Source organism: Aythya fuligula, chromosome 26 (assembly GCF_009819795.1).
Source record: "Aythya fuligula isolate bAytFul2 chromosome 26, bAytFul2.pri, whole genome shotgun sequence".
Lineage (NCBI taxonomy): Eukaryota > Metazoa > Chordata > Aves > Anseriformes > Anatidae > Aythya > Aythya fuligula.
In genome coordinates, this window is record NC_045584.1 from 1970136 (window position 1) to 1993343 (window position 23208).

Genomic DNA, 23208 nt, shown 5'->3' on the forward strand with positions numbered 1-23208 from the left:
GGACAAACACAGGACAAAGAAAAGCTCACCTCTCATACTGCCTTCCTGCTTTGAAGGACCACAAACCTGTTTAAAACTCCAAAGTTTCAGCTATTCTCTGCCCTCACCTGCTCATCCTCAGTGGAGCTGGTTTCCTCGCTGCCCAAAAGCACAGAGGAAAGAGCTGCCACTTCTCTCCCAGGGTGCTGCCTGCTCTGGGCCTGCTGCAGGCAATTGTGGGGCAGCAGCAGGAAGGAATAGCTCTACTAAAGGTGGGCGGTGTGAGGCAGAGGAATCAGCATGGCCAGAGGAAATAGGCACTGAAGGTGCAACCAAATGTCTCGCCACAGAAGCATGGTTTGTGAGCAATTATTCAATTTCAGGCAGAGTTAAATAAATCAACGTCACAGCCATCCCTAGCTGCTAGTGTGGGCAAGAACTGGCACGACTGGAAGGAAAAGCCGCCCTCTTCGTGGTGGCTGAAGAAGATAAAACGACTTCACCTCCATCCTCTTTGCTGATGCCTCTGCTCTTTTCAGCCCCCAGGCTGGGCTTTTTCCCCTTCACTCCTGCTGGGCTGCCTCGACCCCACGGGAAGCTCGGCCAACAGCCTGCAGGGAGACGAACCCACAGCCGGCCCTACAAAGCCAGCCTGGAGCACCCCATGCAGCAGCTGCGGTGTGGGGCAGCTCCAGCCCGGCTGTGGCTCACACATGCAAGTGCAGGCAGGGGAAAGTCACAGAACAGGACAGAGCTGGGACTGGAGACCAGCAGGAAGCACCTTTCCTATAACTGCTGGGAGCTGCTTCACCTTTATGACATCTACAGCTATTCCTGAGGTCGGACAAAGTCCGATTACCCAGAAAGTCAGAGGAGCTGAGGTTTCATTCATGGCCATTTGAGCACAGCTGTTTTATTTATTCTGCCGAGCAATAAATGTTGGCTCCCGGCCACATCCGGCTTTTGCACCAGGGACAAAGTTGCTTCTAGCAACTTAGCTCTGTCTGCTCTCTGCTCCTGACGCTGGGCTGTTATCTGAGCCGTGCTCGCAGCATTTTCAGCACTGCTGGGGCCACTCACTACCGGCCCTTCTGCTGAAGGCTTTGCTAGCATCTACGAATTGCTTCCTCATTTTAAACCGCGCTTAGAGCTAACTACCTCTCAGGGAAAACCAGCACTTGAAGCACACCTGGGCTGGGCTGCTCTGCAGTGGCTCCCCACTGCTGGCAACAAAGACAGCAAGAGCTGCGTTTCATCGCCTTCATCCTCCTGTCATCTGGCAGAAAGCCCCGTGCTGGCCCTCCGGCTCCACCTCCTCCTGGCAGGAACCAGCTCCCAGCACAGCGGGGAGCGCTCCTGGGGAAAACGAGACACCTTTTCCACTCACACGTCAGTCCCAGCTCCGCACATCACAGACCTGTTCTCCCGGTCTGACATTTCCATGCATTAATCCGATCGCTGCTTCAGTGCCACGGCGAGAAGATTTAGGCCAACTGGGCTGCAGCTGAATTTGGTTTAGGGGTTAATTTCGCTACTGGAACAGAAATCCTCCTGAATTAATATAACCCATTTTGAACTTCAACACAGTTCAAACTCAGGCCTCTTCTCCTAGCCCAAAATCCTGCTTCGTGGCTGTGCCCCTCCAGCTCCAGGAGCTAGACCCAAGCCCACAATCACATCTGAAAAGGCAGCACGATGGGCATCCTAGGCTCAAGGGCGAAAAACAAATCAAAAAAACAAAGTGACATCACTCCTCTGTGGACATTCCTCTCCTTGCACAAAGCCTGCAAGTCACACTAGCCAAACACAGCATCAGCCAGACCAAGCCACCTCCCTCCTGGCCACACGATACGCAGATACGCAGCCAGCCCTGACCTGACACGAGCTACGCTGCTTCTTAGGCTGCATTCTGCCCAGCAGCCCCTGCTGCCAGAGGGCAAAGGCAGTGCAGTTGTTCTTCCTTCCCTACCATGGATGGCCAGAGCCGTTAACTGCAAAAAAATAATAAAAAAAAAAAAAAAAAGTCAGCACAGCAGTAACAGAAATTCCCTTTCCTGGCTAAGATCAGCCATGGATTGTTCCAATGTTCTGCAGGACACCTGCCATGCACCTAGCAAGGAACTGGAGCACACATTGCTATGTTTCAGTGACAACTTGTGGTGGCCCTGGAAAAACAGAGCACGATACTACACAATTTTTGTCCCTGAATTGAGATATTCTAGAAGGGGAAAGGGCATTACCAGCTGCCTGCCTGAATGAATTGCGTATCACACGCAGTCATCTGGGATGACTTCAGGTCTAGCATCACACCGTGCTCCACACAGCGAGGAGAAACCCAGCGCTGCTCTGACATGGGAAAGGGACATCAATGTTGTGCTTTCATGTTTCTGTGTTCTTGTACCCCCGAAACAAAGCGATCCCTGCCGTGCTCAAGTCTCTCGTGCATGCAACGCTGTACCAGAGCCAGGGACCACGCATCTCATACTCCAGTGTTGCCAGCTCTAAGCGAGCTCAGCTTTTATCCTCTGCCAGATCCCATGGGCCCAGAAGCAGCAAACAATGCAGACATCACACAAGGACAGGCCCCACATCCCTTGTCTGTTGAGCCTTGGGCCGGGCCCCATCTCTGGGATGAGAAATTAGACCGGATTTGAGTCACAAGGCTGAGGAAAGGGAAAGGCAGAAACCAGCACATTCCCACTGTCAGAGCACACCATGGAGCCCATATCCTTTGTGCATGTTTGTCCTCAAGCATCTGGCTTGCCAATGAATCTCAGATGCATGTATGGGAACCATCAGCCATGTCTCAGCCACATGAAAGAGGAAGGTTTAGCATAAAGCTGGTCATTGCCTATGGCCTCAGAATGATTCATCCAAATAGAAAGAATGTGGTTTGGGTTTCGGGTTAATTAGCTGCAGATCTTAAAGAGAGACAAGGCAGGGCGGAGCTGCTGGAAGACTGGTGTGAGCAAGTAGCAGCTCTGTAGGCATTGCCGTCCATCCCGAAATCACGCCTTCAGTGTGAGAAGTGGAGAACGTGCATCAGAGATGAGTGACAGCATTATCGATGATGCTGTCAGTCAAGGTGTTTGTGCACACCAAAGGAATGTCTACCTGGCTGCTGCAGCAAGAACCGAAGCCCAAGACAGATACACCCACGCTCATTTGAGCTCTGATGGCTGCGGCAGCACCGAGCTTCTAACAGATGCAAATCCTGAGTTTAAATATGCCCCTACAGAGCTCTGGGCTGCTGCAGCTGGGCAGTTTAGTTACCTGCGCAGATCTGTGCTGCAGGGCTACCTTGTAGCCACGTTACTCTATCCAAATCCACGCTCCTCAGTTCGTATTAGGAACTCTTCCTATAGGTCTGAGGCATTATTACGGCTGCCAGAAGAGTCCACACAAACTGGGGAGAAAAGAAATCCACTGCTCTAGGAACACCTCATCATAATTCCTGCCCTAGACTGTTCCCTGCAGCTGTCCCCCATGACAATGCTTGGATTCCGTGTCTTGCTGCTGAACAGTGTTTAGAAATGAACGTGGAAAGTTACTTGCCTTGCTTTAGTGAGACAGCGAGATCTGAAAGTGCACATAGGTAGTGACCTCCAGTGGCCACTGCAGCCCAGTTCCTTGGAAGCTGAACAGAGCAAAAGCAGCTGTAAGAAATTTTCTCTTAAAGGAAGTGCAAGCAAAAGCTTATACATGTTTCAAGGCTTTGTTCACTAAAACATCAGTTTGCTACTGCCCACAAAGACAGTCACACTTCAAACACTGGTGTGCCTAGAAGTTTTTCATTATTGGCATACATTGGAAAAATAGAAAAACTTCTGTTTTTCCGAGTTCCATTTTTTTGCCACAACACAGATGTCAACAGCACTTCAGAGACTTAAAAATGCAGACTAGAATGCAGACTACTCCCCTGACTCCTGTACACAGAGAACCTGAGCCCTCCAAAGTGCTTTGATATGCACAAAGACTTAGCTCTGTGCAAAGCAATTCGGACTGCATCGTTTGCACCACCACACTCAGAAACGGCTGAGGGTTTTCCTCAGTGGTGACTACAGTATAGGATTTTAACGATTAAAAAATAAATAAAAAAAAATCACACCTCTTCCTTTGAGGACACCCATGCTAGTTCTCCCACTCTCCACCCCAATTTTGCATCTGTTCTGATTTCTGGAATTATTTGAGGTTACAGTGCTTGGGTTAGCTTGCCAGTATGCCACAAGTGGGGATTTTACCAGGAAACACAACTTGCTGACTCTGGAGCTGGGAAGCACTGCACCAGCCAGAGGCTATGGGCTGGTACAGAGAGCGAGGGCTGCCAAATTGGCAGAAGCAGCAGGGAGAAAGTTTCTATTTTCGTTATACTTGTTCCAAATGGGAACCGATACTGTCTGGGACAGAGCCAGGCATGTCTCAGACTGGCACCATGCAAAGCAAGTACATGCTAATATAAGCAACTTCGTTAAGTTCACTCTTTTGCTAGTATGCTGAGCTCAGACATTTTGAGATCAGCTGATTCCTTCCTAGGGTGCTCACCTCACTGGCAAGATTTGCAGCTATTAGTAGCCACTTAACACCTCTCCTTTGGAAAGCTGTCAGTGTTCCTATGGCAGGTTATTTCTGTCCGGGGTAGAAAAGGAGCACGTGAGAACTGGTTGCTGCTTTGATCTTTGGTTCAAATAGGAAAAAAAAACAAAACAAACATATATATAACGTACAGCACATATATGACTAACGTATGTATATATATATATAAAGGCAGTTTTTTTTTTTTTTTTTTTTTTTTTTATTGCTAGAAGTTGGTTTCAGTCCTATTGCAGCTCTGAAATCCTTCAGTGGAGAAACGTTGCAGTCATTGTAAAAATCATCATTTGGTGTGCTAAGATCAAGTTTACAGTTAATCAAGAGTGCACAATTCAACAGAATATTAACATTTAACCATCGACTTTACAAATAAAATAAGACTACAAAGATGTTGCTACTGAAGTATCAACAGTAAAGGAACTATTTACAATGTTTACACCCTAACAAAGAAAAAACAAAACAAAAACAACAAACCCAAACACTTCCCCAACAAAATGGTCAATTTAACCATGAACCATGATTATTTATTAAGTCTTTACAGTGCAAGGTGGGCCTAGAAACCAGACCTAAGACTAAATAGCATCGATAGAGTTCACAGCTCTGAGTGACATGCACGCAGTTACGCCGACAGGATCTACTTCCATGACAATTTCCTTTTAGGTACAAACAGCAGTGGAATTTGAAATAAACTTTTCTAAAGTGCTCCGATTTCTTTCAGTACAAAAATATAAAAAAGCTGATTTATAAACATGGCACAAATGGTACTAACCAGAGCTCACACGAATGGTATTTGATGTATCATGCTGATGGTAAATATTCAAGAGCTGCCAGTTGTTACAAAGATTTTGGGTCTGGCCTTGAAGGGGGAGGCAAAGGCTTTTTTTTTTTTTTTTTTTTTAAATTTATAAACCTATTCAGCAAGAAGGTCAGGCAAAAATACCACGTATAATCTGGCATCAAGGAGTTTTTTTTCTTGTAACTGTGAAAACTGCTGGGGAAGACAACAAAAATGCTCCAAATTCCCTTGCACAGGGGCACAACATACAGAACATCACTGAGCACCACCAGGGGAGACTTAGCTCCTATTCTGCTGAACTGAAAGTAGAAGTGAAACTAAAAATCTCTCTCAAACCTTTCCTAGTTTAAGTTTCATCTTTCATTGTAAATGAAAATGACAAACAGCAAACCTCATGTATGCAGGATCATCTGACTATTACTCAGAAAGACAAAACTGCAAGCAATTGATTTAGAATTACCCCTACCTTTGCAGGAATACTATTAGCTTGCTGAGCAAGAATCTCTAGAAGTACCAATTCTGCTGCTTCACGCTGGGAAATGATTAGCGATCTCAATTGATGGGACATGCCACAGCTACAATCCACAGACAGTACAGCTGAAAACTAGGAAAGCATTTACAGCATGCACAGGGCAGATGTGCTCAGTACTAGTGAATATGGAGGGATCTTCAGACTGAAATACAAAATGACCACAGTCCAAATGGGAAGGGGCAGAGGAAGTCTCTTTTACACCAGAGTGAAAACTGGGAATCAGAACCACAGAAACAGTCTCTACATTGCAACATCACAAGACAAACAGGACAATGATTTTAAGGCTGTGACACAAAGCAAAGAAGAAGGCAGTTCAGAGCTCGTGCTGTAATTTCCTCCACACCCTAGCTCAAGAAAGACGCTAAAAGGCACCTGGGAGGCAGAGTTTTGAACTGTCTAATCCTCTGATATCACTTGAAGGGAAACTTTTATCTGAAGTAAACAAGAGTCAAATGGAAAGGATATTACTCAGAATCAATAGCATGTCACTTCGCCCAGGATACAGAAGTATTTTGCAATACAATCTGCTCAGAAAAATTGTTTTTCGACAAATTAGATTTGAGTAGAATCCAAAACTAGTGCACTCAACTATGGTGATTTAATAACAATTTCACAGATTCAATTTTGCAGAAGTGAAGACCCACACTTCATTTAGAGAAAGGATTTCACTTGCTTCCCTCAGCCTTCTACAAATAATTTTACCATACTCTAATACAGTGAATTCCACACTAGTAATGAGATAGCGTTGTAAAACCTCTTCCAAACTGGGGACTCCACAGGAAATCACGTAAATACCTTGTATGGCACTTCTATGATTTTGAGATGATGCAATCTCTATTCATGGTGAAAATGGCTTTCCTAAGACTAGCTGCAGCCAGACGTGCATTGAGGACAGGTAGGACAGGTAACTTTTATGGTAATATCTCAGTTACAGATTGAAAACTGATATTCCAAGGAACTCTTGATGTGCTGAACCAACAGCCTGGCCTGTAAAGGTCCCGTGTCTACTTGCTAACAGCCACAACCTATCCAAAGCACTGCTGACAATGAATATTAAAAGTTACATTTAAGTTAAAACATATTAAAGGAAATGAGACCTCACTGCAGACTTAATATGTTCCAGATGTTACTGTTCTGTATCTGAATTCGTTCACTGCACAGAGTAAGAAGAAAAACGTTGCCAAATAAACCTCTTTGGTCTATAGAACACTCTCTCCCATACATTAGGACAGGCACAAAATTGAGCCAAATACATATTTTAAAACAATTTTTAGAAACATCTACACAGAGACCTCCCTCCTTGGCTGAGGTGGTTTATTCCACTGATGAAACTTAGCTTTAGGTTAAAGCTGCTAAAAACTGGTAATTTAGGGCAATGGGGGCATAGAGTTTGCACTAGGAGTGGCCCAAACCACAGCATGGAGAGAACATACTGTACATTCTTGCTGCTTTGCTGTACGTTTACAGAAGGAATTACACGGGTATCAGAGGTGACTAGTCTCTCCACATCAGCTGGCTGAAGAATCAGTCCTATAGAGCTGCTGAATCGATCAGAAGTTACATTCATTTTAAGATATTCCCACTATTTTAACCTAGGTTTTAGGAATGCAAAAATACAATGGAGAAATATGTTCTAACCATTATCAACACAGTATCACAACAATGCATAAATGACTACGTTCCTCATACTGTTTTCTGCAGATCTAGACATTGATAATCTGTGTAAGCTCTGCAAGGCTCATGATTTACCAAGTGACACTTTGGTATTGAAGTGAAGTGTGTCCTATTTAATCGTAATACTTTGCTGGGGAGGTGTGATGGGGGAAGTATCACCAGTCTGATAACAAAACAGATAGTTTGGAGCTTTCCTCTCATAGGTAACATCACAACTCTTTTGAACTCTGTGCCTTGCTTCAGGTTGATACCAGTATCACTCAGCAAAAAGACCCTTAAATCCAAGAAGCATTACAACAAGGACCGCTTGCTCCCCAAGACAGAATTAGTATTTCATAGCTTATCATTTTGCTCTCGCACTGACCAGTAAGTTTGGAGATTTCAAGTTCTTGTCTGGAGACACTAACAACCCCAATTATCACCTCTTGGAAATAAACTCCATATTTTTTTTTGCACTGTAAGTACTGTTTGCACTGTAAGTACTGCAATAATTTTAAAACCTTCAAGCAAAGTGAAGTTACTATCTTAAAGAACATTACTAACATCACATAGGCCCTGACCACTGAGACAGAGTAACTGATTCAATGGTTTGAAGAGAGATTGATAAACTGCCATTCCGAGCCACTGCCATGAGGCTGGCGCGAACTGATCAGGCATTCCATTCACTTGTGCTAAAAATCACTCCCAGCCAGGGTTAAAGATACAAAATAATCCCATCAATCACATTCTGAAAGGTATTAACCCAAGTTTTTAAACTCTGAGATTCTGATTTCTCTTACACCGTAATAACGTCCTCTGAACAGCTTCTCCTGCGCACAATCTGACTGGTCACATTTGACACACATCGGAATACACGTCCTTCAGTGATGTGAGTAATAAAGAACAGAGATACAGAGCAAAGTAATAGAATACAACGAATTACTGTGCAAATTACTACAAAGAGAAATAATGCCTTTTGAGCAGGGCTCTGTTAACATCATCATCATTCCATAATTAAGAACTGACCCATTTAACAAGAGGTATCAAAGCTGGTTTAGCTGTGAGCAGCCAAACCAACCCAGGTTTAGCTAATAGCACTTTTTTATTATTAAAAAAAATAAAAAACAAAACAGTTCTTATTCCCTTCATTCCTTACAGTGCTGCAGAGAAGCCTCTGCAGTAACAGCAGCTTTGATATCTTCTCATACTTGGAGTAAAGTCCCAAGAAGTTAGCAGACCAACGAAAGATGCAGAAGACTTGGGATGAAACGAGACAGTAATTACTGCATTCAAACACTTATTATACGTCTTCCAGCAAGGAACAAAATCCAGGTCTCTAAGTTCCTTCTGAACCAGCTCAGGAGTTTTGCTTAGGAGCCTGTACTGCTCTCACTAACACGAGAGCTGCTCAATGTCTGTAAAGGGACAGGCTTCCTCGTGCAAGCTGCCATCCAATGAAATGTGCACTGAGTCCAAGTCTTGTAACTGCTTGGTGTTCTCGCATGTTCAACCCTCCTCAGCCACAAGCAGGTGGAGCTGTTGAACCTTGAAGACTCTTAAGCAGCTTACCTCGTCTTTCCCACTGTACCTGGCCACTGAGCATGCGCTCCACTAAATTTACTAAAGAACCAGAGATGCTAGCTTGGTTCCTGTGAGGTGGTAACACAACATTCATCGTGCCTGGCTGTAAGGAGACTGGCTTGCTAGTCAACAAGTTAACACAGAGATAGCATAATCCATTACAGCGACCTTGCACCTGTGAAAAAGGGATTTAAAAAAATCTCAGCCATTTTGGGGCTTACTACTAAAATTTTTTACATAAAAATCTGGGAAATTCATTATCAACTACAACAATTTACCAGATGGTGCCCACAAAGAGTGTAGATACACCAAAGAGAGCAAATCGCAGTAAATGGCAGCATTTTAACATGCTCTGAATTTAGACACCCATGCTATGCGTCAACACATTTCCATGGTTGGAGAATTTAAAAGCAAATTACTACCACTGTGCCCTCATTTTGAGCTGCTGACAAAGAAGCCAACAAAGTAAAACTGTAATCCTGGTCTGGTCCTTGTTAGTATTACAGGGGGCGAGGATAAAAAGACATCCACGTCACGTCTTTGTCACGTTGACCACTGGAGCCTGAGTTCTTCAATCAGTATGTCAGAAGACTGATCTTTAAATGGAAACTATTAGAAAAAAATGACATCTTCTTTGCTGGTATCGTCTTGTGCATTTAACAGAGTTGACTGAGAGGTCACCAGGGTCTGAACATGAACATTACTGGGCTTGAACGGGTTTGCTGAGGCAGATGAAAGTGCTTCTGGCTGACCATCTGTAGAGCCATACAGTTCTATAGAAAAAATGGAAGAAGACAGATTAATGACACTGCACAGTCTGACATCTCCACAGATGTACAAGTTAGTCAAGAAATACCTGTCTGGAATGCAGTGGTCTGGCTGCTTGGGAGGACTGGACTTGCTGATCGCCTGCCTCTGAGGATACCCTCCTCTCGTCCAACGAGCCTAGGGGGAATCAGCTGCTTCTGATCAACAGATGCTGAAGAAAAGATTTGTAAAATCAGTATTTGACAATAGCAGCACTTCACTGATTTCACTGCTTCATGCTGAAGCCCACAATACAGACACCTTTGCATATTTGAGGAAGCTGCTATACCATGAAGAGTTGTTGCTTCTGTTGCAAGTTACTTAAATTTTCTCTTTAGCTGTTCAGACTGAGTACACTTTCCCTCTCCTCTCCCCGAGGATTTCCAATGCAGTTACTACCAGCTTGACAACCACAAATTCAAAATCTTGTATTATAAAGCACAGTAGAGAAAAAAAATATCTTTGTCCCTAGCACTCAAATAGCAATGGCTATTTGCTACTTCTAACACACAGAACTGTGATGAACTTCTGTCTCTGCTCTCCATCTGTCTCACAGCTGCTCAGCTGCAGAGTACATCGATCGTGGTGTTATGGCCTGTCAGTTTCTTACGTTCAACAATAAAAGCAATTCATGAAACGGTTATTCTGGATCCAAAGAACTCCTCTCAGTAACATTCCTTACATGTCGTGAAAACCAAATTCAATACCCAGTATTTTGCCACTTGTACAGAAAGTCCTGTTCCATTTTATTCTAAGATCTACATATGGGCATAAAAAGCACGCATCCCACTAATGCTCATGAGAGAATAGAGACCAATATATTTGTGTTTTAGGCCTTTCATATAAATTTTGGAAAAACACCATTAAGTACATTTCCACTGCAGGGATCATTATGTAACAGCTATTAAAAATAAAGCTGGAGAGTTGCAGTATTAGAGCTCTATTCGCCCATTTACCCGTACTTGGTATTCAGAGTAAGGGAGTATTAGGCTTCATTTATATGCAAAAACATAAGTTTGTAATTCTATTAAACTTCAGGTGCAGAGACAGACTTTTTTGCAACATGCAAAAAACAGCCCCACTCCCTGGGCAGGTTTGGCCCTGAGTCTGCTGGAGTAGTGTAGGCCCAAGTGACGTGCAGGCTTGTCAGCTCAGAATCCTATATAAAGCTAAGGAGATAATTTTGTAACTTTAAATTATAGGCCCTTTTCTCAGGCTGGCAGAAAGGCTATTTTTAGTGGTAAAGAAAAAGTGGTTTTTATTGTGTCTGTCATCGGCAAAGATCACTACTTTGGTACCTAGTAGTTAGCAGCAGAAATTACACCATGACAAGGTAACTGTATTTTTACCTGCTTCTATTTCTGACAAAATTAGCCCCTTTCAACTCCACAACACATACAGCATCTCAGATCTGGCCTGGAAAACTGTATTTAATGACTGACTGGTGCTAAGAACGGCACCACATTTAGTGTTATTACAGCTCTGAACATAGTGAGAAGAGGTTAAGACAGCCTCAAAACATTTCATTCATAAAGAACAAGCAAAACATTTGCTATTTTCTTTTACCACTACAATTAGGCGAGATTTTATATCCAGGTTTACAAATGCTCACCATAATGCTGTCCTATTGGCTTACAGCACTCCTTTTCCAACATTATCTATCTGGGCTAAATTTCCAATTCAACAGTACATGCACATTGAGCTCCTAACTTAAGGACTTCAAGAGCCCACAATTTGTAGCACATTAATTTCTGGGTTCCACATGGGTAGTCAGAGGTTTAAAGTATAGTGTTCTGTCTCCTTGTGATGCTGGCAGTGGTTAGAAATCCATTTAAATATACTTACCCGAACTGTCTGTCCTGTGAGATGCTTTGCTCTTCCCACCTTTCTCTTTGCTTCCTTTTGTAAAAGCGGCCAGCTTAGTAGGGATCTGCTGCTGAACTGCAGCCGGTTTCTGTATCTGGTTAGTCGCACTCAGGAGATGGATTGGCACTTCGTTCTTCAGTGCAAGAACTGGACGATTCTCCAGGGTGGTACTGTCCCTACGAACCAGCTCTGGCCGTTCCAAGTAGTCTATTCCAGAGATGCTCACTCTCGCAGAGCTTTTCAAGACTGGCAGAGATGGTTCTACCCCTTCTCCATTGAAGCTAACGGAGTGGCTTTGCATCTGGCTCTACATGAGGAAAAAGGCATTTTAAGTCAAACAGGTACTTTCATTATCTCAGACACAACAAGGAGAGACCACCCTCAACCCTGCAAGCACAAAGCACTTTCTTGTGAGAAATGCAACAGGCTAGACCAACCTCAAAATACGCTGGCAAACAGAAGGAAGAGAAAAAGATCCTCAGCAACTCAATTGCTTAATATCACACCTAGCAAAGGAACACAACAGTGTACTGGGTCTCACAGGGATGGAGCTAACTTTCCCTGCAGCAGCTGGCAAGCTGCATTAGGTAATGACAGAATGGACAGAAAGCTGTACTTTCAGACAGTAATAAACAAGCCAATGTAATTGGACCCCAAAATTCACTTTTTGAAAAAGACATGTCTTTAGAAATCAACTGTATAGAACACTGCCAATGCAGTGCACCTTCTGCAATCACCTGCCTGCAATCGGCAGTTCCTGTATTTAAAAAAACTGCAGTCAGCCACATTCAGAAATAACTTATTCTCTCTTGTTCTGTCTGCCTCTTTTAAATGCTCCCATTAGCAAATGTCTGGGTAGAATTTCACAGACATTGAAGAATTTCCAAGCCCTGATCACTCTGACAGTAGCCAGCTCCAGCTACTTCAGATAATGGCACAAGTAGCTCAGTAAAAAACAAACATGGGTTAGTGCTGCAAAAAAGGGCAACCTTCTTTCAGAAGCAAGCACAAAACAGAACTCCAAGAAAAACTCCTTACCTGTCCCATTTCGGGGGAGAATGTGCCGGACACCGTGTTCTGCTTTTTCAGCTTCCTTAGCTGATCTAGACGCTCCTTCTCTTTCTCTACTGCTCTCTGAGCTTCCCGCAGCCTCTCTAGGTCGTGCTGATAGGCCTCTCGCTGCCTCTCGAATTCTTCTCTATCCTGAATCAACTTGTCTTTCAGCTGACGAGCTTCCTCTTCGCGCTTCTGCAGCCGGACTTCTGTGACTTCTAGTTCCCTCTGCTGCTGACTCCTTTCCCGTTCCCAGCGTTGCTGCTCCAGTTTCAGCTGGTTCTGAAGTTTCTGTACATTCATCAGTTCTTCTCTCTGTTTTTCAAAGTTACGCTGTTTCTCCTGCTCTAGCAGCAGGTTGCCACGCGTAGACTGCAGCCGGTATTGCTTCTCCCGGTCTGCCATGGTGGCTCGCTGCATCTCAATGTAGCTGTCCTGCTGAGATATCACTGCCTGGAATGGAAATGAGAAGTCCAAAATGAGGCACATTGGCTCAAAAACAAACAAAAAAACCTGAATAAACCCCCATATAGCTAAGCAAAAGACAACAGTATCTACCAGATTAGGTGACTGACAGCTTTGTCTTCAAGAGCAGATCTAACTTTCTAGCTTGTACAGCCCATCACTATTGACTATTGAGGAATTAAGTTTTGATTACATCTGTCAAAATTAGCATTTCTTGCATCTAGAATTTCTACTCTGAATCTGACAAAATTACTTAAAATATTACTGATTCCAAGGTTACAGTAAAAAATATCTAATATATGCAGACAAGTGTATATTAACATAATTTTTAAAAGAAAAACACAGAACAGAAACTCATAGTAGCAACAACTGTACTTAAATAAGGAGGAAAAGGGATTCAATCACATAAGACAACAGATAAAACACCTCTTTCAAAATACCAGACACTGTTTGTTTCCCTGAGTCTCAGGTCTTGAATTCTACAGTTCACTCTAGTTTTAGGGGATATTTTCAAGGTAGCTTCTCTACAACTGCGTATGTTTCATTATATTTAATGCCTAACAGGCCTCTTGGAGATTAGAATAGTGGTTTACCTGAAGACTGAAGAGCAATTGTAGCAGTTTTTGTATCCTTTGGACAAGCTGAAGAGGGGGGGAGGCAGATGGGATTAAAAAAAATAAAATAAAATAGAATTTAGACACCGAAACAGAGCTCTGTTTCATTGCAGCATTAGACTTTTTTCTTTTTAAAATAATGGACAGAATCTGTAGTATGTACAAAAACACACACACTGGAAGAATGATTACAAGAGTATTCTAACATGGTAACATCCAATACAGCAATATAGAAGCACAACGAATTTCAGTATATTGGTCCTCGCTCAAATTGAGTCAGTGCTCAGCAAATCTCACTGGGATTCCAGGGAGCAATCCTCATCACCAGTTTTCTTCATATGAGCTATTTAATGACCACTTCCTCCCATGCTCTAGCACTGAATCACTACACAAGTACAGCACTCACAGGAGATTCAGAGGCAAGTTCTGCCAGTGAGCTAAGAACATACAATCTCTCCAAAGATGCAGAAAGAAGTAGTTAGCCAGCTCTTTGAAATGCACTTCTAAATAGCCAGAATCATCTTTGTTTTCTAATGGGACATTCAGAATGCATTTGGAGTCATAAGGTACAGGCTGTTTATGAGCTTGTGGTTCCACAGCCATTAAAAATACTGGTCTGTTTATTTATCCTGATATTATTATTATTATACAGCTATTTCCCATTAGGTTTCCTAACAGCAGAAGTAACATACCTGAGACTCTATGGTGGGCTGAATACCACTGTTGTCATCCAGCCTTGTTATATCACTCTGAAAAAAGACAAAAACAACGATGCGCTAGAGATACTTGTTGGACATTGGTAGTGCTGCCAGAACATGCTGGAAGGGTTCACCTCACCAGGGAACATTGTTTATAGCTGGAGCAGAGATTGCTCCCATGCACGGAAGGACACATACCAAAAGTACTTAAATCATAGTACAGAAGGAGATGCACGGTCATTAAAGGTAACATTAAAGATACAGCATCAAATGAGCAAATACAGAACAAAATTATTATGCCTCTCAAGCAGCAAGCTATAAACCATCAACTCACCCCCACAAAATAGCCTTAGAGTCAAGTAATTTCACGGTTAGAACTCTTTCACAGCCTAGCCCTACCAGACATTACAACTTTCAGCTTAGCAAGGGCTGTTCAGCAGCACTATTGTAATGAAGAACCTGAGGAAACACATTTACTTCATAAACAAGCCCAACGTACAGTTTGAGATCCTTCTTCTGCATCCAGTGGGAGATCCTGGAGATGCACATCTGAACTTACTGCATGGCCTCTCCAGTCCCATTGTCTCTGATCACCACCACTACTCTTCCCAAGACTATTATCTGAAAGAAAAAAAAAAGAAAGAAAAGAGTGGCATGTGAGTGGTTCACCAGGACTGAGCTTGTGAAAACCCACTGCATAACAAAGCAAACAAACAAAAAAAATATGTGACTTTTTGAAGTTAGAACCATTTTGCTACTGCATGGCTTATCCATGCTCATTAGAAGTGGGAAAGTCGACAATAGTGAGAGCAGGACTGCTCAAAAAGGTACAAAACTTGAGGAGAACGGGTTAAAAAAATAGTGAGATTATGTTCAAATCACGTTATGATACTTTAAGTGAAACAACCGCAATAGAGACTGAAAATGATCGTCTGTGGCTACCAGAATTGCAAACTCCTTACATGGAATACTCAGGAGTAGAAAAATCTTATTCAAAGCAGCACCACCATAAGCATGGAAAGAATTAGGGGGAGATGGAGACTGTACTGTATAGAGCACCTATAATAAGACAGGCATATATAGCCTTTCACAGGCAAAAGAAAGGATTCCAGGGATAAACTACCAGTGAAATACAGACCTTTCTACTTTGCATGAAACAAAATGAAGGGAGGTAAACAGTATCTAGTATTTCCACTTATTTCATCAATTAACTGAGAGCATCTGTGCAAAAAGGACGATTTATATTGTTTAAGGATTCAGCAACTCTTTAGTGGCTGCGCAGATACGAAAACTTCTTTCAATTTTTGTCATTCTATAATAAAAGCAAGCAGTTGAACTCACATTTCCTAGGTTTTTATGTCAAGCTTATTTTTTCAAGAAAATTAAAATTCTGTGTGGAATTGTGGTAAATAGAAAATATGTGTTAAGGTAGCACCTTTAACATTACACCAAGAGCCCTACTCTGCTCTCTGGTGTTGGCACTGAAAGCGAAAGATACAGCATGCTGATATAGCATGCTAGGAATTTATTCTTATCCTCTTCTCAGGAACTTCTTGTGAAGTTCCCTTAATATCCTTACATCAGAGCCTCAATTAATTCATTTTTCTTAGCCCATAGTCAGTACAGAGAAGCATAGTAAAGAGCTAAGAAGCTTAAATGAATGCTACACTTTTTAACAGTGCATCAACAAACACAGCACAGTACCCCCACAGTCCCTCTTTCTTACTGTTGTTTGAAATTGAGGGACTACTGTCATATCCCCCAAAGGTCTCTGCTCTCCTGGGGAGTCCCGGTGCACAGCTATCTTCAGGCTGACAGGATCCATTTCCTAAGTGAGTGATGATAAGGTTCTGGAGATTTTCAGCTAGGAAGAAGAAGAACATTATTTACACAGCCAGGTCTACATAGTGAGACAAACTCATCATGCTAACAAATTCGGGTTTGTGTATTTATATATATATTTTTTTTTTTCCAGCCACCAAGTACATTAAATATTGGGTAGTTTGAAAGACTTTCTACAGTACAGATGGGTTTTCCTTCACGACCTGCTGTTTACTACAGGCTCTTCATATTGCGTAAGTGAAGATGACCTCCTCCTTGAATACAAGTTTGATAATCCAGCCTCGAATGTTTTTTTTTTTGGTCAAACTAAAAATGATGTTTGTGGTTTGTGTTTATTCTCTTTCTAAATATGCTGTCTTTAGATAGGCTGTTTAAATCTAGAACCCTGATACAATATTACATTTCAGGGTTATTATGTTATTAGATCACCTTAGTACCCATCTGAATAAACTCATCTGAAGACTCCATGGGTTGATCTTAAATAAGTAAATAAAAATCAAAACTGTGGAGGTCCTCTACGTAAAAACAGGTGCACTCTACCTCTCTTGGAGATTAGAGTGAATGAGTCTGAACAGCATTATACAGAATTATTACAAGATGATTTTTAAGACTTGTACTTAGATCGGTGCTTATCCCAACCTCTGCACCTGAGCAAACACATACACATTCCCACATTGTATTTACCTTCTACCACTGCAGACTTCAAAAATGACTCTCCTTGCAGATTTTCTGAGATATCCCCCCGAAAAAGTAGCCTAGATCGGGCTCCTTGGGAATTGTCTTCAAACCCATTCATTTCAGACATTTCTATATAAATCTGTTGCTTCTCAGTTAGACTTTGCATAATCAGGTCATCTTTCATGCTCAAACGCTCTAAAGGAAGAAACAAACACAGTTCTACCTTCTAAATCACTGTCAAGAGAACAACATTCACTTTGGAAAATTACCATTTACTTCATAGTCAGAGCATCAGAGATATAATAAACAGCTGGAAGAAAAACTCAAGGAGCATGCAAGGCTTATTAGACTTTTTAAACTTAACTATTTCTAAGCAATCTTGCAATACCTTGAAGGACTTCTGAAGGAGCAACTCAATCACTTGATAAAAGATTAAGACAGTTATAAGTCACAAGGGATGTTGAGAAGCTGCTCATAGAATAGGTATCTAAGTCATTACCTTGGAAATCTCTCAACCTTGCAGCTCTTGCTTCAGCCGACTTTCTTTCTGCTTCGGGTTCATTAAACGTTCCTCCTTCTTCATCAGGACAGCTGTAAAAAAGGGGACAGGAATGTTTGATTTACACATTAGAAGACTTAAAATCACGTTGGCATTCAACCTGAAGATTATGCCTAGGATGTTGTTTATCTTGTGTGTCAATCTTTTTTACTTATCCAAAGCTTTGTTGCATTTGACATCAGTGAACTAATTTATTTTATTTTATTTTATTTTTTTTTAAAAGCAGAACAAAGTCTTTGGCCGGTTTTTCTAGCATCTTTATGAGCAGCTTCTTCACAATAAATGTGCACAAACTGCCTGCTTCAGTCTTGCATTGACAGTTTATCAACAGTCAAATGCATTTTTACAATAAACTTGTACTGACAAGTCCTGTGAAGAGGAGGCCGATCAGCGACAAATCAAGCCCTCTGGCTTTTACTCATAATTTACCTTTCTACAGCTCTGCGGATGTGAGCCATCCAGGAATTTCTCTCTTCTTTAGAGCTTGTGTGAATTTCATACATTTCTGGTCCTTTTAAGGAAGCGCTGATTAAGAACATCGCCTTTTCCTCATTAGCTACCTCTCTTACAATCAATTTTTGTAACGAGATAACTGGTGGTTTAGAGTCCTGTAAAAGAAAATATGAAATGTATTGCACTACATTATACAATTCTTAAGAGTCTGTGCTTCTTAGCTCTTTTTTTTGTTTTGTTTTTATACTTATACAGGGCCACCATGAGCTGTAACATTGCAACACCACTTTACCACTATGGCTTCTTCATATGACACTTGTCACTTTTTACACTTGTCTTATTTTTTTTTTTTTAATTATTATTATTTTTAAACAAAAAATGTCAAACAAAACTTCTGGATCCCAGAAATCAAGAACAGTTTCAAAAAATTTGCTTAGATGGAGACAAGGGAACACTGTTTTGCTCTAAAAGACAGAAGGAGAGATTCACAAATACCAGAACTTACTCAGGAAAAGTGATTCTATAGTAACTGGCTTGTTTATTACTTCATTTTCCTTCTGAATCTACCGTAACATCGATCTAATATTTCTATTTTTATTTCTTCTGCAATTACTATCACCTTCAAAAACACTCCAAGTAAAAGTATCAAATATGAAACCAATACCCACCACTGATGCAAATGTGTATTTTTGGTCCTTTTCTTGCAAGAGCAACAGTACATCATTTAACAGGACTGCCAGAATATCTACAGTAACAACAGAAAGAAAGAAAAAGATTTTGAAGCAACTAGACTGGTGCAGACTCAAAAAAAAAAAAAAAAAGTCACTTAAGTCTCCCACATGCCATGTGTTAGTGCATCAACATTTGCAATATTGGGCTGATTTCTGCTTTCCACTGGGGTTGTCCAGGGTCAGGCTGAACATGTGCAGAACCAGCAGAATTCAAGTAGAGACAATTTAAAGCTTGAAGACAACCACACAGGCATCCTACACATGCATTCAAACAGTCAAGATGGAACAAGTCTCCCTCAGCAGATTCTTCTGGAACTGCAGATGTTCATAGTACCAGCTACTCTTGGCTGCATTGTATGTTCCATTGAAGCTTCTCCTTGAACATTTGAGCAATGAAGCTGTTAAAATACTCGCTGATGAATGCTGTTTTGATTTTCTGGCAAAACAGACATTATAAAGAACAAAGGTGTCTTGGGTTTGACACAACATAATTTTTCAAAGTGTGAACCAGAGCTCGCACAAGATAATGTCTTTCCACAGGAGACTAAGTCAGTATGACTCAAGGCTTTGTCATCTACCTAAAGACCTCCCACTTGAATTGGAAAGCAGATCAGACAGATAATAAGCAAACAGCATAAGGAACTTATCATGCACCATTATAGAGATGCTTATTGGACAAGCCAGGAATAGAACAAGTGCTATTTCCTCCAATATCCTATTAAACAAGTGGGTTATTGTCATTGTACTTTATGCTCAATCGATTAGTAAGAAACAGCTACAGAACAAAGCAAAATCCCATTTCCTAGTTGTACTTTTCCCTTTCCTGGTCCTTTACCTTTCAGTCGCCCTGATGCAGCTTTCCAGTACAGCATCCCATCGAGCAGAAGCCGCCTCTGTCCCATATCATCCTTCCGGAAGAGAAGCCCATTCTTGCATTTCCCAGATGATTTTAGCTCCATTTTATGCATAATCTCTTTCAGGCGCTGCCCTTTCTCACACTCATTTACCATGGCATCTACATGAGTGATTGTGTTCTTAATTAAACTAAGGGCCTGGGTCAGCTCTTCATAATCCTTAGTTCCAGCTAGGAGAGAAGGATAGTAATTAGTCCCATTTACAACTCTGGAATGCAAATATGACTCATTCAAAAATATTTTAACAGGAAGGTTCCATACTAAACATCTGACAGTATTTCCTAAGAGCCTGAGTTTAAAAATAAACAAATAAATGGATTCCTAGAGCTCTAAATCTCTAAGAAACTGATAAACTTAACTACTTTGATTTTGTGGTTGTAGACCTGAAACTTAACACTGCTTTCAACCCTCTGATGAGGCGAGAGGGATCTGTATCTGCATCTAGAACTGCATCTCCAGCTAACTAACAAGTGAGAGAACAGGTATAAAGCAGTCCCCGCCTGTCTTCCTTGCCTGAGGAAAGAAGGCACAAAACGTAGGAGAAAAAGGATGTGACGACAACTGTCAGGCTTCTAGGAAAGATTAAAGAAACTACCTTCTGTATTCTGAATAATGCGTTCCACCAAGACTGGGTATTTGGTGATGCGCTGTGTAACCAGAAGGATACACTCTTGAACACCAAGTCTCCTCACAATGGAACTGTTGCCGATTTTCTAGAAAACAAGACAGACCCATCACATCCATTGTATATATCACTCTTCTAACTCCCTCTCCTCTTCATTCACACATTTTCTGTTTCAAAACGCTTTTATACCATTAGTTATAGCATCACAAAATCATCTGCATACTATTACAAATGCAAAACTCATGACAACATCAAAAAATTGATTCTTATGCTAGAAAAAAAATATTTTAGATATCATTTTCAACTAAATGTTAACTAAATCTGAGGCCAAACAGAGAAAGTTCCAAGTCTGAGCTGTTTGCTTATTTGCTAACTGATTGCTTTCTATATAGGGTCGGTCCTTAACTACGTAGAAAAATAAAATATTTTTAAAACCAGCCACCTACCAGACAAATTATGTCTGCAATGAATAAAATGTGTTTATTTTACCACTGTATGTTGACCAGTATGTTTATGTACAGAAACATGTTTCTGTTTAGAAAGGGAAGATCATAAAGCATCAAAATCGCACTAGTTAGTCTGACTGAAGATACAAAGCAATCCTGACAGCAGAATATAGCACCAAGATCTTTGTTTACATAGGCTGAGGCTATTTATTTTAAAACTTACTCTGTTTACGTATTTAGTTTCTTGAAAGTAAAGGGTTCTCACTTTTAAAGACTAATAGTTAAGATGAGCTGTAACTACAGAGCCACGTAGGAAAGTTCACACAGTATCACTTACTAACGACTGAAACACGAGAATACCAAGGACTGAGCAATGCCAGCTAAGATTCAGGTTACAGCCTTCCAGTTTGGCTGTGCTTCTTCAGCCCTTCCTATTAATTGTGCATTACACTGTACAGCAGATAAACAAACTGCCCTGGAGCCAATCTTCTGCTTTTGGAAAGATGACGTAGTGGGCAAAACTAGACTAAAGGCTCCAACTTTTTCTATACTACTTTATCAACAGCGTTTATCACTGATTTGATTTATCATCAAACCAATTTACAAAGACAGCCACACAGCACAGCAGTCAGTGACAGTGCCATGAACAGGACAAATGCTCTACTCCCCAGTCTTAGGTGCTCTTAAGAGAAAAAATACCTGCCTGCCCCAAATTTAACACCTGTTAACTCCAGCTGTGTGCCCAAACAGCTCAAAAGATCTAAAATACAAGAAGCTAACAGCATATCAAATATCAAGAGTATGTCTCATACGTTCAGCTCATTCAATATTAACAAAGATCTCCAAGTATAAAATAAAACTGAAAGAGGCCAAGTACACTTTGCACAGTAAGAATGGGAGGTTTCTGATTGTTGTTTACCTTTATTAAGTTTTGGAACTTCTTATGGTTTTGGAGCAGGTCTTTATAGTGACTAACAGCTTCATTGTGTCCACAGCAGAACACACCATATTTTTCTTTCATTCTCTCCCCATTTTCACCTGAAAACTAATTGGAAATATAAGTATTAAATATATAAATCATTAACGGTAAATATACTCAAGACCCACATTGAACATGGTTTTATAGTAACTGATTTCTAAGACATCTCTTCAATATTTCAATTTCTTCTGTACCATAAATGAGAAATTTATGCAGTGATATCTGAGAACTTGGCATACCACAAGATAACCAAATATTAACTGATTGCTGTCTTAATGAGAATTTATAGAAGTATTTCTGGGACTCTGCATTTAAAAAGACTGAGGACTATAAAAGGTGAGATCACAGTATACGAAAGAAGCTGTGGCATCCACTCCGTATCAGAATAGGTGCTGACATCAAAAGTAGCTGTAATCAGTTTAAAAGATCCTCCTTTTTTTGCTGCTCAGAACCAAGAAGCTCAGCACTAAGTGCGTGACAGCTGTGTTTGGAAAGGATACCAGCAGTATATTACTGTACTTTCAGAACAGATGAAAAATAAAAACAAATAATTTGCAGTAGTCATATAGCAAATAACATGCATACACACATGCCCAAAGAACATTTAAAGAACTTTTCATATTATTTGTGACCGGGTGTGATCCTAGGAGTCATATTCGCACACTATACTAGGATTATAATCTTAAACAGTCTTCTATCAACCTTTACACAACTGTAACGTTATCCTATAATTAGATTTTTAGGAATTTAAAAGGCTGAAGAATGCTGGTAGAATTTAATTCGCACCTGTTTTACCAAGAGGTCTCCAATGTTCTGGATTATGTAATTTCGGTCACTGCCTTCTTCCAAGGACTCCTTTCGCCGCTCCTTTAATTGGAGCAGGAATTGCGCATGCATCTCCAGCAGCTCATCCACACAGGGGAAGAGCTTGTTGATGACCGCATTAGGGAACTGCAGTTCCTCTCTCATGGCTTTGGAGTACACCTTCAGCATTATTTTCAGTGTTCTAACATGGTGCATTTCAGTCTGCATTAGTTCTGGGCAAGGGGAAATACAAAAATATGGGTCATTTATACGGTGTGCAGTGACCAGTGAGATGTAAAAGAGCAGGCTCTGAAAGTCACCATCCTCTGCAAGTGGATACAGCTAGATAAACAACCCCCAATAGATTAAAAAAAAAAAAAAAAAAAAAAAAAGCCTACTACTTCCTTCTCACCAGTATAAACCACTAAACCTCCTCTAACTCTGTCACACAATACATATTTTTAGTATCTGAATTTATGTACTTCCGAGTATGCTTTTCAGTAAAAATAACAAAAGACAAGTAACTCCCGGGAAATTCTGCTT

The 23208-nt window shown here is 41.2% G+C and overlaps 1 protein-coding gene across 1 annotated transcript in view; it reads right to left on the minus strand.

Annotated features, from left to right (window-relative positions):
• Nucleotides 1-4782: 4782 nt before the first annotated feature.
• ARHGEF18 (Rho/Rac guanine nucleotide exchange factor 18) overlaps nucleotides 4783-23208 on the minus strand; it is a 45803-nt gene continuing 27377 nt past the window's right edge. Inside the window, exons 16-31 of the mRNA XM_032203650.1 lie at nucleotides 22648-22898; nucleotides 21802-21927; nucleotides 20407-20524; nucleotides 19733-19981; nucleotides 18835-18911; nucleotides 18143-18321; nucleotides 17654-17745; nucleotides 17161-17349; nucleotides 16361-16498; nucleotides 15134-15255; nucleotides 14629-14685; nucleotides 13916-13963; nucleotides 12843-13310; nucleotides 11784-12111; nucleotides 9988-10110; nucleotides 4783-9904 (exon numbers count right to left, since the gene is read on the minus strand). Of these exons, the coding sequence (XP_032059541.1) occupies nucleotides 9744-9904; nucleotides 9988-10110; nucleotides 11784-12111; nucleotides 12843-13310; nucleotides 13916-13963; nucleotides 14629-14685; nucleotides 15134-15255; nucleotides 16361-16498; nucleotides 17161-17349; nucleotides 17654-17745; nucleotides 18143-18321; nucleotides 18835-18911; nucleotides 19733-19981; nucleotides 20407-20524; nucleotides 21802-21927; nucleotides 22648-22898 (2726 nt within the window). The 3' untranslated portion in view covers nucleotides 4783-9743. The remainder of the gene's footprint in view (nucleotides 9905-9987; nucleotides 10111-11783; nucleotides 12112-12842; nucleotides 13311-13915; nucleotides 13964-14628; nucleotides 14686-15133; nucleotides 15256-16360; nucleotides 16499-17160; nucleotides 17350-17653; nucleotides 17746-18142; nucleotides 18322-18834; nucleotides 18912-19732; nucleotides 19982-20406; nucleotides 20525-21801; nucleotides 21928-22647; nucleotides 22899-23208) is intronic.